Genomic DNA, 18522 nt, shown 5'->3' on the forward strand with positions numbered 1-18522 from the left:
AAAAAATAAAGTACTCAGCTTGAGATTAACACATTCATGATTTTTAATGCACTTTCCTGGCAGAAAACTAAGACAGTTTTCAACATTAAATACTTTATATAGTAAACAATTGACGTACATGTGTGCTAAAGGATATTTCCCCTAATATAAATTCGCTACTTATAACTACATGCGCGATACGGGCAGACAGAAATTTAACGAAGATAAAATTTGATTTTTAAGTCGTGCGTTGAAAAATATGTGAAAAGATAAAGGGTTACTACAGTTTGTAGACCATCTTATATCGAAACCACGTTGTATAAGTATGGTGTTCAAGAAGGGTTACTACAATTTGTAGACCGTGTTGTATAAGTACCACTTTATACAAGTTCTTGTGTAGAGGCCTAAGTGCTGTGAGGACATTATGTTGGAGGTTTAATGGATTTTTTACAACACTCAGAAAGAATTAAATTAGAATTTAATACTCCTATATTTCGTCCTAGTCACTAAGACATTTACGGGGATTACCCAAACAATTAATGTAACATGCACACAAAAACTTACAATACTAAGCCCAACCATGTGGGTGACACTAAAGTCCTATCTAGGTGGAGCGCCCTCTATGGACGGTAGTAGGTGGCCTGGAAAGCAAGGTGGGACCTCTGGTGATGAGTGTTTCCCAAATCTTCGGAAGCTTAATGCAACCGTATTTGTTAGGATTTGGTTGGTTTCTGAGAGCTGCTGCTGCTTCTAAGAAAAGTCTCTCTTTCTTGAATTTGCTGTAGTGGAGCATGGTGGTTTTCTTCCATGATACTCTGTGGGTGGTGTCCAAAACATGGTCAGCCAAGCCTGAATGGCCATAGTTGTGTTTAACTATGTACGACTTGTGTTCCTCCAGGCGGATGGATGCTGATCTGCCTGTCTGTCCAAAGTATGCAAGCTTACAGGAACAGGGTACTTTGTAAACTCCAGGCAGAGAGAGAGGGATCTTTCATAGAACGGATAAGGGTAGCAAGTTTGCGGTTGAGCTTATATGCTGTGTGTAGGTTATACTTTTTTAGTATCTTGGCTATTTTTTCCGAAGTGCCTCGGATGTAGGGTATGGTGATGGCATTTTTAAATTCTTGTTAATGAGAGGGATGGGGAATGGGGGAAGAATTGATTATTTTTTTGATACTGTGTTCACTGTAGCCATTGGAGAGGAAAGTTCTGTGTATGTGGGTAAGCTCAGTAGTGAGGGTGGTTCCACTGGAACAAAGATTGTGGGCTCTCTTGGTAAGGGTTTTAATGATGCCATATTGTTGTGAGGGGTGGTGGTGGGAGAGTTTGTGAATGTATCTGCCTGTGTGTGTGGGTTTTCTGTATACAGTAAAGGCAAGTGTATCATTGGGCAGGCGCGTGACTAAGGTGTCTAGGAAGGGTAAACAATTGTTCTTTTCCTTTTCCATAGTAAACTGGATTCTTGGATGTAGGCTATTGAGATGACAGAGGAAGGAGTTTAACGTGTCTGGGCCATGAGGCCAAATGGAGAACACATCATCTACATATCTTAGCCAGATAGAAGGTTTGAGTGGGGCTGAGTCTATGGCTCGTTTTTTGAAATCTTCCATATAGAAATTGGCAAGGGGGGGTGAGAGGGGGGGAACACACAAAAACACAAGTTAAGAAATTAAAAATCTTACTTAAAAAAGTAACCTCCTGGCCCGCTAACGTCACGAAAAAACTTAAACCTTTCCGCTCCCGTCCCCCCCGAATATACGGTTTACCAAAAATCCACAAACCCAATTCCCCACTCAGACCTATAGTAGATGCCACCAATGCACCTTGTTACAGACTGTCTAAACAGCTGGCCAACTCTCTTTCCCCCCTAACCGAAATTCAGCTTCCTATATAAAAAACTCGACCCACTTTAAAGCCCTCACAGAAAATTTAACCTTGAACAATACAGACATAATGGTAAGCTTTGATATCTCCTCTTTGTTTACCAATATTCCCTTAACTGACACTTTATCTCTCTTAGAAAACGTTTTCCCCTCTGACATCTTAGATCTCTTTTCCTTTTCCATCAACTCTGGGTATTTCTCTTGGAATAACAAAATCTACAAGCAGATAGAAGGAACTGCCATGGGTTCCCCCCTCTCACCCCCCCTTGCCAATTTCTATATGGAAGATTTCGAAAAATGAGCCATAGACTCAGCCCCACTCAAACCTTCTATCTGGCTAAGATATGTAGATGATGTGTTCTCCATTTGGCCTCATGGCCCAGACACGTTAGACTCCTTCCTCTGTCATCTCAATAGCCTACATCCAAGAATCCAGTTTACTATGGAAAAGGAAAAGAACAATTGTTTACCCTTCCTAGACACCTTAGTCACGCGCCTGCCCAATGATACACTTGCCTTCACTGTATACAGAAAACCCACACGCACAGGCAGATACATTCACAAACTCTCCCACCACCACCCCTCACAACAATATGGCATCATTAAAACCCTTACCAAGAGAGCCCACAATCTTTGTTCCAGTGGAACCACTCTCACTACTGAGCTTAACCACATACACAGAACTTTCCTCTCCAATGGCTACAGTGAACAGAGTATCAAAAAAATAATCAATTCCTCCCCCATTCCCCGTCCCTCTCGTCAACAAGAATTTAAAAATGCCATCACCATACCCTACATCCGAGGCACTTCGGAAAAAATAGCCAAGATACTAAAAAAGTATAACCTACACACAGCATATAAGCTCAACCGCAAACTTGCTACCCTTATCCGTTCTACGAAAGATCAGCTCCCCCCTCTCTCTCTGCCTGGAGTTTACAAAGTACCATGTTCCTGTAAGCTTGCGTACTTTGGACAGACAGGCAGATCAGCATCCATCCGCCTGGAGGAACACAAGTCGTACATCGTTAAACACAACTATGGCCATTCAGGCTTGGCTGACCATGTTTTGGACACCACCCACAGAGTATCATGGAAGAAAACCACCATGCTCCACCACAGCAAATTCAAGAAAGAAAGACTTTTCTTAGAAGCAGCAGCAGCTCTCAGAAACCAACCAAATCTTAACAAATACGGTTGCATTAAGCTTCCGAAGATTTGGGAAACACTCATCACCAGATGTCCCACCTTGCATTCCAGGCCACCTACTACCGCCCATAGAGGGCGCTCCACCTAGATAGGACTTTAGTGTCACCCGCATGGTTGGGCTTAGTATTGTAAGTTTTTGTGTGCATGTTACATTAATTGTTTGGGTAATCCCCGTAGATGTCCTAGTGACTAGGACGAAATATAGGAGTATTAAATTCTAATTTAATTCTTTCTGAGTGTTGTAAAAAATCCATTAAACCTCCAACATAATAAACACTTTATACAAGGGTTACCTGTATTTTCATAAATGTATGGTGGCACTGTCACACATGTAATTTCATCCCCTAGTTCATATTTGCTTCTTTTAGGATAATAGTCAGTTATTCTGGTTAATTTCTAAAACCAAGCTATATCAGTAATAACAGTGTGAATTGCAGCAGAGTTCAGCTAAGTTTATAATAGATATTATAAACACTCTTTACTGAAACATTAACTTTCTCTTTGTTTTGTGTTTTGATGCTTGCGAATGCAAAGAATATTAAAATCATGAAGCATATTGGAAATATAACAGTTGAACAAGGACTGCAATCACAGGTGTGATAGTTCTGAGAGAGAGAGATGGAAACTGTCATCATCAATCACAGAATCATATTCAAAAGGAAGATATTAGATAAGCTCCTTACATTATAAATATTCAAGAATGTTTAAGCAGTTTTAAATTTAGGACACTTAAACAGTAAATTAAAGATTAATTAATCAAGTTTAGGATTACCTTAGGAGATATACAATTAGAGATGATAAAGGATTCACAGATAATGGACGACTACATTGTTAGAAAAAAATTGTTGACAGAACTAGTTTTGAAATTGTTTCGGATGATCATCATAACATTCTGCACATAATTTGTTTACTTTCCAAAAATAGTTGATGACACTGTTTTGTAGCATACCCATTTGGGAAGCACATACTCTATAGGTTAATGTTAATTTTTATTCATTTATTATATATATTCTACTTCCCTTTTTTCTCAATATGATGAATTTTTTTGACTGATTTCCTTTATACTATTTTCTCTCTCCTCCTTCCTCTCTTCTCTCTCTCTCTCTCTCTCTGTATATATATATATGTGTGTGTGTGTTGAGGAACATTGACTCGGTTGTTTTGATACATTTGTATAAAGAGAATTTAATGACTGAAACCGAGAATAATTGTAAGGTTTTAATGGTATAACACACTATTAGTTTCGGCTTTTGACAGCTTTCTTCAGGTGTCTTTTAAAAATAGGAAACAGCAATAAAAATAAAAAACACTGAAGTTTAAAAAAAAACCGAGAAACACAGGAAAAATTTGCAGTACATAATTAACATGAAAAAACGTTGTAGTTACATTTAAGTTGTTCTTTCAATCTTGGCATTGTTTGGTGAGTGCGTGCCTGCAGTCTCTCATGAATGCCAGTACTGAACAACAGCAGAATGGCTATCTGGGAGGTTGTAGCTCAAATTGTTATTTAAATGTTGATGATTAAGAATGATCTCTCTGGACTCGACAATTTTTCTTTCAAACTCATCATGGCAACGAAAGATGTTTTTGGATCTATCCCAGCAGACTGAATGACCCTGGTGTTCATCATCAGGATTGTTCGAGAAAAGAACATGACTAGACAAGGCACTGGCATGTGTTCTTTTGTAAGAGATGTCTCTCTTATGCTCCTTTATACGTAATTCAATAGATTTATCTGTTTGACTAAAATAAAGGATATTACACTCACACCATATCTTGCACACTAGGATATTTCAGATTATGGTGATGAGGCTTCAGATGGCTTACCGGATTTTTGGAAGTGTAGTAAATAAAGTCCTCATGTTGTATTTCTTAAGAACTCTAGCTAATTTTTGAGAAACTGAACTGATGTATGGGATAGAGATATTACCCTTAATATTGGTTATTTCTTCAGTGCGGTGGTTAGGAGGATCTAGAAGGAATTTTTTAATGGTTCTATCAGAATATTCATTTTGTCTAAAGACATATGAAAAGTAATTAATTTCTTTTTGTAGTTCATCCGGGTCATTTAGAAGAGAGCGTGCTCTATGTCCTAAGGTAGAAATAGTTCCAAGTTTTTGTGGAGGAAAATGATGGGACTGACTATGAAGATATCTATTAGTGTGTGTAGGTTTTCTATACATTGAAATTCTAAATTTTTTAGAGCAGCAGGACAGTTTTATATCCTGGAAAGGTAGGGAATTGTCATATTCAAGTTCAGCTGTGAATTTTATATTAGGTTGTTGATTATTGAGATGATCAAGAAAATTCATGAAAGAATTGTGGCTGTTGCTCCAAATAATAAAAATGTCATCCACATAACATTTCCAAAGTTTAGGTTTAAACGAGAAGAATGATATAGCTTTTGTTTCAAAATCCTCTAAATAAATGTTTGCAAGAATAAGGGATAAAGGATTGCCCATCACTAGACCTTGGTTTTGTTTGTAGATGGTGTCTTGATATCGAAAGTAACCAGACTTAATGCAATGGGTCAGTAAAGCAAACATTTTTTTGGATAATTTGTCTTTTAGTAATATCAGTACTTCTTCCGTAGGGACATTTGTAAATAAGGAAACTATGTCAAAACTAGCTATGATGTCATTCTCGTTGATAGTTATATCCTTAATGTGTGATACAAAGTCCATAGTGTTGTTGATGTTAGCCTTCCGATAGATTTTTTTTAGCACGTACTGTTGTTATATTCTCCTTAAAAGAAATTAAATTGGGAAAGACTGTATCACACATTAAGGATATATCTATCATCATATATATATATATATATATATATATATATATCAGGATATGCTAGGTGTGTAGTGCTTATCCACCGAATAGCAATATCGCTGATATTATATTTTTGCATTTATTCCCTTTAAAGACTCCTCTAATTGTTTCCAGACTTTGCAGGATTCCTAAAAGTAAACACAATATACTAATGCTACATGAAGAGGACAGTTTTTTGATATGTAAACGTTGCATCACATTCGCGTTAATAGCTTGGATGTGCATTCAAAATACATACATACACCTTTGAGCCCTTTGAAAAGTACAGATGGTGTAGCGTGTCAAATTCTTAGTGTTCTAGTAGTTTTAAACCACTCAGAAAGCGAGATGGTGAGTTCTGAGACAATAGCACCTAGAGGTTGTGATTGGTTATTGTGTCAACCAATCCAGTTGAGCTTTATCATTTGTCATGAGTTGCTATTTTTGTTTTCTGAGTTTCATCTGTTTTGCATGCTTGAAGTGTGTACTGATGTGTAGGCAAGTTTTTATATATAATATAGACAAGTTTTTAATATATAATTTTTGATAAATTTATAACTTTTTTGCCCATATTTATAGTGGGAAACAGTATTGTAGTCGAAGAAGGTAAGCCTTGTCCTCCCATTCCAAATTTTATACCTTTGATCAATTCAAATATACCAACCAAATATAGCATTCTCTTTCATTATTGTTTTCTAACATACAGTATCTTAAATTAAACACATTTCCCCCCAGTCTGCACAGATTTGATTTCAATTAATTGATAAATTAAAGTATTCAAAATTATCCTACAATTAATTGAATTAAACAAATTAAGATGAGCACTGATGTGCTATACACTCTTAAAACTTTCATACATCGATAAAAATTTAAGACAGCTCATTCTTGTTTAAATTAGTCTGAGGAATCAGAGCTTTACACTTCTCTTTATGTATTCCTTCCATTAAATGGAAGGAATACATAAAGAGAAGTGTATTCCTTCTCTTTATGTCTTTCCCACAGCACCTGCAATCATATGGTCAGACTTACGTGAATTTTGTAGCACGGTTTGCGTAAGCCACGACAGCACACACAACGGAAAAGGGCACGCAATGCCACTGATATATATATATATATATATATATATATATATATATATATATATATATATATTTTTGTGTGTGTGTGGTTGTGTGCATTTGTTCTGATTATGTTTCTTCATATTTTAATTCTTTTTATGCGAATAGAAATGCTCTCTGAATGGTATATTAATATTTTGATGTGATATATTTCAGTTAAAGTGTGTGAAAAGCAGCATATACTTCGAGAAAAGAAACAGAAAGCGGTTATGAGAGAAAAGAAGATAATGAACATTTTAAATAATCATCCAAGTCCATTTTTCATCAAACTTTACTGTACTTTTCAGGATGCTGACAGATTGTGTATCCTTTTAATAGTAATTAAACTTCAGTAAAGAATGAAATTAATTCTTTAGTTATTTTATGTTAGAATCTCTAGTTCATTTTGTTGATCACTAACTTGCTAGTTGGTACTAATGCACAATAGTTTACATTTTTTTTTTGTGGGTGAGATGCATATAACACAAACAAAACAAAGCTGTTTCATTGTATTGATGTTTGTGATTCAGTTCAACCAAACTGACTGAGTAAGAAGTCATTTAACTATAAAAATTAACTATAGCTTAAAACTTTAGGCTGATAATAATTACTGAGTTCAGTTATAATATCTTCTAAAAAGCTCTGACTATTTACTGATGAGAGTTGCAGTGCTAGCTCTAATGAAAATCTGCATATAATCTGTAGGGCTGTTCATCTGAATTATAGTATATATATTTTAGATCAAAGTCTGTCACTCAGACTTTGCTATAAAATATGTAAAACTTAGCTCTAAAATTGATCACTATCATTAGCATGAGAACTCATTTCACTGGAAACAAGCATGCATGCACTGTGTGTGTGTGCATGTTCTTGTGCAGTGAGTTCTTTTTATGATAGCCATCATGATAAAGCCCATACATAATAGTTATTTGCTGTCGGTCTTTCAGCCTTTTGTGTGCAAGAGTGATATTAGCAGAAGAGCTAGTCTTAGGTGTTATGGTCATTTAAACAGAATGGGAAAAGTTAGTAAAACAAGTGTTTTTTTCCCAGGATGGCAAGAGAAAGGATCCAGAGGAAGACTTAGGTCTATGTGGGTTGATAGATTAAGATATGCCATAGAAGACAGAAATAATAAGATATGATAATATTGGAGTCTTGACATAACAGATTAATTTGAAGGAAAATTGTTGATAGGAAGTTAGTAATGATCATGTAGTATTATCATAATATCCTGTATACACCCTGTGAGGGTATATATCCGAAAATTGGTGATGATGAATACACGCATGTGTGCACACACCAAAAAAAAACATTGGTGAGTGTATTTAATGAAATTGCTTCCAAAAGTGGGAACATTTAAGACAGCTCATTCTTGTTTAAATTAGTCTGAGGAATCAGAGCTTTACACCTCTCTTTAAGTTCCATTAAAAACACTTTTATGTAGTACTTTAGTCTTTCCCACTGCACTATAACTGGAAGGCATAGCATGATTTGTCTAACCTGCAGAAACAAATGTGATCTTGCTTTTCTAAACACACCATTGTAGATCTGCCAGTTTGCTCATAATGTGAAAGACCAGAACAGCAATAAATCCAGTGCATTCCTGGACGAAATAGAAGTAAAAGTTGATTTTTTAGATAGCATAAGTGTGACATTAATTTGCAAGCATTATGGGTAGAGACAGATTTACTGTACATAGAAGACTGGATGACTTATTGGGTAAACCCTGAACCTTAGGTATGGAAACTTTAACAGTGTCCTCTAGAAAAGAACAAAGATGGAGACCGTGGTTATTTATCTTAGTTATGAGATGAAAATTGTAACAGTTAGAAAGAAAAGTGGGTTTATTATTCATCAGGTCTTGATATAAAAGAGCTTCCATGAACTCTGTGCATGATGAACTAAAGTTTTGATAACTCCAGACTTTTGAGAGGGATATGGAAAATAGCATTGATAAGTAGATAGGTAACTGCAAACTGTTATCTGGCCGTCTTAAGAATAACACATCTAAAGAGGGGAGGAAGTAAAACTATTACTGACTTATAAAGTGAATTTACTTCTTGAATAGGGATAGAAATAATTCTGTATGAAGAAAAACATCTAAAAAGGAAGAGTTACAAACTTCAAAGATGCCATATAAAAACATGGCTTGAAAAATTTTCAGTCATATATTTTGGTATCTCTTACTCTGCCTAAGATTATATAAGGAAATCATGCATATTATCAGTATCACTAAACCATCAACAGTTAATATCAAGGGAAATAAGAAAGTTATTGGCATGGTTATTTGCAATGCATGAGTTAAAAAAATGCATATTGTTGAGCATATTCATCAGGCATAAAACAAAATGTAATGTGAATACAGCAGTCTCTTGTAAAGAATCATCATCTTCATGAAATCCCTGATATGTACTCTTGGGGGGAGAGGCAGTGTACAGAATATTATGATAGTACTATATGAAAAATTTTCATCATTACTAACCTCCTGTTGAAAATTGTCCTCTAAATTAATCTTTTACCTCTCAAGACTCCAATATTGTCAAATCTTATCTTTCAATCCTTTAAGGCAATGTTTTCTAGTATCAGTCCACCAGAATTGTGGTTCTTTCTCTGTGTCTGTATCCTGCCATCTGCAAAAAACACTTATTTTGCTGACCTTTCCTCCCCATTCTGTTTAAGTTCCTCCCTGATATCATCAGCTTCTCCTCATTTGAATATAATTCTGCTATTGATGCCATCTGTTCACTTCCTAATCTTTCTCAAAACTCATGCCTGTGGTCTTCATTCTTTGATCAGGTGTTTTATTTCTAACCCAGCTTGCAGATGATCCATAAGTTAAAATTGGTTTATACACTATTTTGTTATAGTTAGTGTTTTGAATAATTTCTCTTTTACTCAATATAAATTTATTCACTTGACTTTCTACTATATCACCACTAATTCTGTTGTCTGTTTCCATATTTTATTTACCAACATCATAAAAATAGTTGATATTCAAAAGTCAGGTATTAGTATTCAATTTTTCTGCTTGTTTTCATAAGTCTTTCTCTTTTTATTGCTGATTTATTACAGCAGCTACCCAATTTAGTTAAAGAATCCTGCAGATTTTTACTAGATTTATTTAACAGTATGACATCATCTGCATAACAGTAAAGATCAGAGATTAACATCTCATCAGGCCTAGTGTCACTTTCTTTCTTAATCTGATCCTTGTAGATAAATGAAAATGGAGATAGTGTGCTCCTTTGTCTTATACGTGATTTCCTCAAACTAGTTTCCTCTATCTCTTTCAATTTTAGCTATTGAATATTATTAAATATAAGACTATGTATTGATCAGTATAGTATTCAGTGTACACTATATACTTGTTAGCTTTTGAACACCTTTCTTCAAGACACTATTTTGTATGCCTTTTCCAAATCTACAAAACTTAAATACAGATCTGTGTTATATTCCCATGATTTCTCAACTCTCTTAAAATGTAAATCTGACCTGACAACCTCTATTTTGCCTAAACCCAGCTTGTTCTTCATGTTTCAGTTCCACAATTATCTATGCTGTTTTCTCAAATACTTGATTAAGCCTTATTCCAGAAATTCCTCTGCAATTTCTGGAATAAGACTTTCTTATTCTTTTTTATTGATGGATGTATATGACAGCTCTGCTTCAGTCGTCTAGAATTTGAACTTCTAACCTTCTCGATGATGTATTGCAGCAACTGTAAAACTTTATCTCTCTCCATATTTGAGCATTTTTGACAACATCATCTACCATCAGCTACTTTTCTGCATTTGAGCTGCTATTTTATCCTCTTTAGTATTGATATGTATTCCTGTTGAATATTTTGTATCACTATTTGAGCTTCTTGTTTCATCAAAAATATCTTTTTTTGTGTTTGGTTTCATATCACCTTTTTCACCTAGGATTCCTTTACAGTATTCTTTGCATCATTATCAAATTCCTGATAAGTACTCTCAGGTGGTGTACAGAATATTACAATAGTACCACACAACCATTACAAAGTTAGATCATTACCAACATCCTGTCAACAGTTTTCCTCCAAATTACTCTATTATCTGTCAAGACACATCTTACTGTATCAGTCTACCAAGACCTTGGTCTTCCTTTGAGTCTTTATCCTACCATTCTATTTAAGTGACACCTGAGATAGCTCTACTAACATATTGCTGAATTCTAACAACATTGTGCTCTTTCCTAGAATCCTCATTTTTAATATGTTATTGCTATTGCCTTAATTTTTCTCAGAACTCTGATATCTGTGGCCTCCTTCTCTTAGATCTATAAGTTAAAATTAGTTTGAAAATTAATCTTGTATATAGCTGGTGTAGTGTTTTGATTGATTCCATATAAAGTTATTCATATAACTTCCTATCACATAAGCTTTGCTAATCCTGGTTTATATTTCCTTATTTAATTTGTCATCTTCACTAAAGTTTGTGCCTAAATAGCAGAAAAGTTTTACTTATTCTAGAGGTTCTCCATTCAGGATGCAATTGATGTTTTTGATGTTTCTAAGTACTTTCAACCAAATTTATTACTACAGCTTTTCAGTTTAATCATGGAATCTTACAGATTTGTACTGTATTTGTTTTGAAGTATAACATCATCTGCAGTAAAGTAAAGAGCTGTGATTAATATCTCCAATTTTGATATTAGTTTTAATACCACTTTCCTTCATAATGTTATCCATATAGATGATGATGAATAACAGGAGATAATGTACACCCTCATCTAACAGCTGATTTAACATCAAACCATCTTCATGTATGGCTCCTTCACTTCTAAGTGAATGTCCCATTTATATTATATAACCATGGCATTTCAAATGTCTTTGGAGAAGACGGAGGTATAATTGCAGTTGGTTGGTAGTTCTTGCAGACTTTATTTCCCTTTTTTTTGAATAGGTTGGATATATGCTTACTTCCCTGTATTAGGTTAAGCACTAATATAGAAGATTGAAGAGACATTAGCAGACTGGTGTGAGATCTGGAGCATAATGTTGGAGTACAGTGGATAGATGCCACCAGGACCAGAATACTTTATTGTGCAAGTTATTTATTTGTATTTTTTATTTATTTTTAATGGGGAACCCATCCATGAGAGGTTAGTCAACTTACACTGGTACTATGAATCGGTAAGAAGTAACTTGTTCATGTTTAACTTGAAGAGCTGTAAATTATATTCTTTGGGAAACACATAGTATGGCATACTATTCCTGAGACAGCAGTGGAAGGAATGAACAAAGAGGAGAAGAAATTTTTCTGTGAGTTTGGAGGTGCACTGTGAGGAAGTGTTGATTAACTGTTACACTCATTTGAATGGATCAGACAGAATTGGGTCATTATTGATGCCATTTCTGATGAACATTGGCCATAAAAGTATTGGCAGAAGATGCAAGCACTAGAAACTGTGTGGCTATGCAAAAGTGAGTGAAGTGTATTAATGAGAGAGAGGCCATTAATCTGTCTGTCCTCCCTTTTCTGAACAGAGTCGAGTATCTTTAATTGAGCTTTTAGAGAGACACTATTCAATTTTGGACAGATATGTGATTTGTGTAAGGTTAGAGCTGTTTTGAGTTAAAGGAATTCCTCGAGCAAAAAAAAAAAGTTTTTGGATGCAGAGGAGGCAGTATATGCAATAGCCAAGAGAGATTTTAAGTTAGTATTATCCCAAGAAGATAAATCTCATCAAGAATACAAATTGGATGTTGTCAAAAGTAAGACTATAAGAGAAGGTGTTTTATTGTTGGAAATAAGGCAGAGCTGTGTTTTCCTAGCATTGAAATTGACAAGGTTATACAAACCCTGAGTAATGTTTTGGAGATTTGGATTCAAGGTAGTAGTGGTTAAGGTTCTGGAGGTTATGATTTGCATATCTCCAGATTTGTCAGATGAAAATGCATGTGCAGTGTGCTGTCATCAGTGAAACTATGTATTCATATGATGATTTGCCAGAGTTAGTCATTTATATTTAGAAAAAATAGGGTGGATGAGAGAACAGAGTCTTGTGGTTGCATTGATTATATAGTTGTATAGTTATTATATGGGGAACCACACATGAAGTGAGAGTCCAGTCAGAAAGCTGACTGTCAAACAGCAAAAGTCAGGAAACCAACTTGCCAGTCTGGATGGCCAATTAGTTAACATAATCCACGTTCCAACCGGTTACAAGTGTGAATTTCCCTGCTGGCATGGATATTTCTTATTTTCTTTAGGTTGAAAATGAATTTCATTGCCCCGTGTGAGACTACCACCCTACTTGTTATAGGCCTGAAGTAGCTTGAAAAAGTTCTTGGTCTGTAGAGTAGAATTTCCAGACTATGTAAATAATAAATAAAAAAATAGAAAAAATTATAAAAGTAATAAAAAAATAGAAAAAATCCTTAGCCCACTGACATTACTAATGAACTGTTGGCTTACAATGAGTGGGAATCACATTAAAAAAAATGATGGGAGTTTACTTAACAGACCTTTGTGCCAGACCTAATCAAAAAGCCCTGGAGATATCAAGGATAACCCCTTGAGATTCACCCAACTTTATATTTATTCAGATATGGGTGACATAAGTGAGTAAATCACCTGTTGATTGCCAGTGATGGAATTCATGCTGGCAGTCATTTATTAGTTGGGAGTCTTCGAGGTAGGATAGCAGTTGAGTGTCAGTGGTTCTTTCTATTACTTTGGAAAGAACTGAGGTTAGAGAAATTGGATAGTAGTTTGAAGGTAAAGATTTATCACCTTTTAAGAGATGGATTGAATGTGGGCTAATTTACGGACTGTAGAATTACATTTGGAAATTGGTCTGAATCACAAACATTTAGAATAATTTGAGGAATGCCATCATGGCCAGGAGACTTTTTGGTATCCAATTTTAGCAAAATTTTTCTAATCTATTTCTCTCAAATAGTCAAAGTGGGCATTGAGCATTTGGAATGTTTAGGGGCATTTACCACAATCAGTATATGCGGGAATTGGAGGAGATGTAGTAAGCCTGCTTTTTTCTATGGATGATGATACATCAGAACTGCCATTAGGGTGTAATAATGGAAGGAGCAGTGTCAGACAGAAGTTATGACCAATAACTTTGGCTGGAGACCAGAATTCATGGCTGCTATTTGGATAGGATGAAAGTTACCTGCTTTTAGCTCTCTTCAAGTCAGTTTTTAATGTGTTAATAGTTTTCTTGCATCTCTTCCAGGCTTTAGTATAAGCAGTATAAGAAGATGAAGTTTTGGATGCAAGCCAGTTATGGTATGCTTGCCTCTTCTCTTGTACAGCCTTGGAATATTGCATGCCACCTGTGGTAGAACTACAGCTTAAATAGAGCCCAGGAATTTAAGGTGGAACCAGAAGTAAATGTTTCCATGTCAATAAGAATTATATTGGTGAAGTATTAAAGTGCATAGTTGTGGGTCAAATGGATGGAAACAATAATCTAGCCAAGGAAATGTGGCATGATATGGCTTTCTTATAATGCCATATGATGTTTGGATTTGAATGGTTGTGCTTGTGTTGTTTCATGGGAGAAGAGACTGGCATTGGATGTGGTCTGAACTGACTAGAGGACACACTGCATTCCCAGCATACTTGGTTAGGTCATTGGTAAACTAGGAAGAGGTCCAAGTTATATGGAGAGCGGTTGGGTTGTCTGGTATTCTGGTAGACATATGTACTATTTGTGTGAGGTCATTGGCGATAGTAAATGTCACAGCTTTTCTACCTACTTGATCTGTGCAGTTGGAATAGGGGAGCCGGCTAGTGTTGTGAACATCGAAATCTCCAAGGAAGATGACTTCACTGTTAGAAAAGTTGGATTGAAGAATGTGATTAATTCCTTGGAGACTTCACTGTTCACAACACCAGCTGCCTCTTTTATTCCAGTTGCACAGATCAAGCAAATATAGAAGCTGAGACATTGCTATTATCAGGAACAATCTTTTTGCTAAAAAACCACAGGAGACATACAGTGCTCAGTTACTAGCATCATAGTAGTTGAGCAGAAGTCTCATTGCCATGCACCAGAAGGCATGGATGTGGACAGGATTTTTGCTATTGGTCTTTTGAAGTTGGATTTGGATATGTTGATGGTTTTGCATTTATTTTGTGCTTCACATAGGCTAATTATGGAGTTGAGATTCTTATTGCATGCCACCTGCAGTAAGCAAAGTTTTTTTTCTGCAACTCCTTTCATATCTTCTTTTAATCCTGGACTTGGAAAGTGGACAAGAATTTTGGGTCAAATGAGGGATGAAGGCCTTCATGCCAGTGAGAATAAATTTTCTGATTTGCTCAATGTATGTGTCCTGGTCAGAAGAGCAGAAGCAATAGTCAGACCATGGAATGCAAGAATAGTCGTTCTGGAGGTCATCCCACTTAGTACCTTTGTTGGTTGGAAGGAGGGCATTCTCTGTAAGTAGAAACTTGCACATGATTGTGGTCTGAGTTTGCTGAGATGAGAGATGACCTCTGTGGTATATCTGAAAGAGAACTGGTTAAAAAAAAAAAAGATGGGGGGGGGATTGGGAAAGTGGAGAGGGTTATCTGGAATTTGGGTAGGTAGACATACGATTTGCATTGAGTCATTACTTATAGCAGTACTTTTGCATTGTATCCACTTTAATCGGTAGTGTTGAAAAATGGGAGCCAAGTCACCTACGAAGATGATTTCAATAAGTAGATAGCTGGACAGCAGAAGGTTGAGCTTCATGTATAGGAAAGTGAAAGGTTGGAGTAGTTTTTGGAGTTTGGGAAGTGGTAAATACAGTAGATGAATGCTGCTATGAGTGTAAGGAAACAGCCACACCCAGAGAAGTTCAAAAGTAGGGAATTCTGAATTTGGCATTCTATGGTAGGCAGTGTTGAATTGCACAAAAGCACAGGTGTAGTGCCATCTTTTGTGGTGAAATAAATTGGGAAGTGTGTAATTTGGGCATTGAAGGTGGACTTTGTTTGATGTAGCTGCAGTTTAGGTTGTTGTCACGAGCAGAAACAAACCAAATGCCATGGATGTTTGTGAAGTAAATGTGAAAGTGATTTTTATTTTATTTTATTTCTTTTTTTTTTTTTGTTGATTGGGATTCTGTTATGTTTTGAATATTGATCTTGGTTTATTTGCACTTGGTTTACATGTTAAATAGGCAATGTTTATAATATATTTATGCCAAGAATGATTGAATTTGTGGGTTGTGCAGAGAACAGAAATTTCATGTTGTCTGGTAATTATTTGGTGTTGTTCAAAGTGAGACCAGAAGAAAACGATTCTCTTTAATGAAAATAAGACAGGAAAGTGTACAACTAGTATTAAAATTAACAAGGTTAATTTTAATACTAGTTGTACGCTTTATACAGAACCCCATTAAAGAACGTTTCAGAAATTAAACTTTGAGGGTTGTAGAATTTAATATTCTAGACATGTTGGCGATCTGTGTAATGCAAGCTTTATCAAATAAAAAGTTGAATGCTGATGACATTGTAATGTCATCGGCAGAACTGTGGATTGAATTTATAGTCACTTGGAGAAAGTTGTTGATATATACATGGAAGAGAACGAGTAAGGGAAAGAATGTGTAATGCCTGCATTAGTTACAAACTTTGAGGATAATGATTCATCTATGTGACATCAGGTGCATTCTGATAAAAAGCTGGCAACCCACTTGTAGAACTCAGAAGAACACATGATGGGAGTGCAAAATTAAATTTTCCTTAGAAATATCAAAAACATCAACTTGAGATTTCTGAAATACTTTCATGCTGTTATGGATAAGAATGTGATATTCTATGAGGTACTGCATGGCTTTGTGAAGGTCTGTCATGCCTTAGTAATCTACTGACTTTTTATAATAGAGTGACAGCTGAATTGAATAAAGGGAGTGGCTACACAATGATACTTCTTAATTTTGCAAAGGTATTTGACAGAATACCACAAGGAACTCTTATGCAAACAGCAACAAATGAGGATGGATATGAAACTGGTGAAATGGATAAAAGGATGGCTGATGTACAGATACCAAAAAGTAATATATGGAGGAGAAGAATCCAGGCGAAGGCAGGTGACTAGTGGTGTGCTGCAGGGTTCTGTGCTTGAACCATTGCTGTTAAATTTTTACATAAATGATATTAGGAAATAATTTGAAAGGAGATATGCAGTTGTTTGCTGATGGTGCAAAGTTGGATAGGGTAATAATTAATCAGGATGATGATAGGTTGACAGTATGGGCAAAACATAATGGGTGTCAATTTAATGTGGAAAAGTGTAAAGTGCATTTTGAGATACAAAGATTACAAGCTGTGTGTCACATTGGGGGGAATTGTATTCCAAAAAATAAATGAAGCTAGGGATTTAGGAGTGGTGGTAGACAGAGTTGAAGTTTAGAGGGTCAGTTGTTAGTTATCTCATAAGATTACTTAGCTATTGAAGAACACACTAACAAGTAGAGAAAGGAAGCTATTATTCCTTTTTATAAGGCCTTGATACATCGGATTACTGCTCAGGTGTAGTCATCTACATTTTTTGGGGATGACTGAGTGGTGGAGAGGATCCAGAGATGAGTGATGAAGATAGGGAGTCGTCTTTGTTATGCTCCTATGAGGATAGATTGAGGGTGTGGGAATTTCAAAAGTTGGTTGATAGGTAAAAGGGATAGGGATATGATAGAAACATTTAAGATACTTCAAAGGATTTTATAGGATTAATGGAGGGGAAATGTTTCAGCACTTGGCTTGGGGGGGGGGAATAAGGAATCATCCTGAATGATTCCTTGTTCTAGAAGAGTGTGGTTAGCGGGGACATGAGGATTAGATTTTTCACTTGGAGAGTGGTGAATGAATGGAGTGGGTTGCCCGAGTCAGTTGTAATGAGTGTTTTTTCTGTTAACGGTTTCAAGGGAAAAAGCACCATTGATATTGTGTTGATAGTTTGGGTCACAAAGATGAGTCTCAGGACTCCATGGAGGTGCCTGTGCAATAATAATAATAATTGTCCAAAAGTAGAGTGACTCAGTCTCCAAAAAGTTAGATAGGGCTAAATGGCCTCGCCTACTCCCCGTATACGGGAATAAAAAGGCGTTAGCTGATTTTTTTTTTTTTTTTTTTTTTTTTTTTTTTTTTTTTTTTTTTTTGAAGTAGAGTGACATAAGTAAGAAGATGCTCATTTAATTGACAATGATGGAATCCATTATGTCGATTGTTTATTACTTAAAGGTGTCAAGGTAGCATGTGAGTCGAGTGTTAATGGCTTTCTCTTTTATTATAGGAAGATTTTAAGTGAGAGAAAGCACGTTTCCATGCTGAAAGATGATATCAGTTCAGTAAGAGAGAATAAAAAGGTGATATAAAGGAGAATTCAGCTTTATTCCATTGTTTTGTGGCACAAAACAATTGGAAAGATGTCATCAGGATCAGGAGAATCTAGTATTTGCTTTGGATAGGTCTTCTGTTCTCTGTTGATTTTCAGCAGAAAATCAAAGTGGACTTTGTTGAGTGTTTTAATGATAGGAGGACTTTTACTGTGAGTATCATTGAAAGAAGTGGAGTACT

At 35.7% G+C, this 18522-nt stretch overlaps 1 protein-coding gene across 2 annotated transcripts in view; it reads left to right on the forward strand.

The window, feature by feature from the left end:
- Pdk1 (Phosphoinositide-dependent kinase 1) overlaps positions 1 to 18522 on the forward strand; it is a 355658-nt gene that overhangs the window by 62365 nt on the left and 274771 nt on the right. For both annotated transcript variants that reach the window (XM_090398374.1, XM_090398375.1), the window contains one exon: positions 7145 to 7291. In XM_090398374.1, the coding sequence (XP_090254500.1) occupies positions 7145 to 7291 (147 nt within the window). The remainder of the gene's footprint in view (positions 1 to 7144; positions 7292 to 18522) is intronic.

This window comes from Typopeltis vanoorti, chromosome 9, assembly GCF_054136105.1.
Source record: "Typopeltis vanoorti isolate ZY-2024b chromosome 9, IOZ_Tvanoo_1.0, whole genome shotgun sequence".
Taxonomy (NCBI): Eukaryota; Metazoa; Arthropoda; class Arachnida; order Uropygi; family Thelyphonidae; genus Typopeltis; species Typopeltis vanoorti.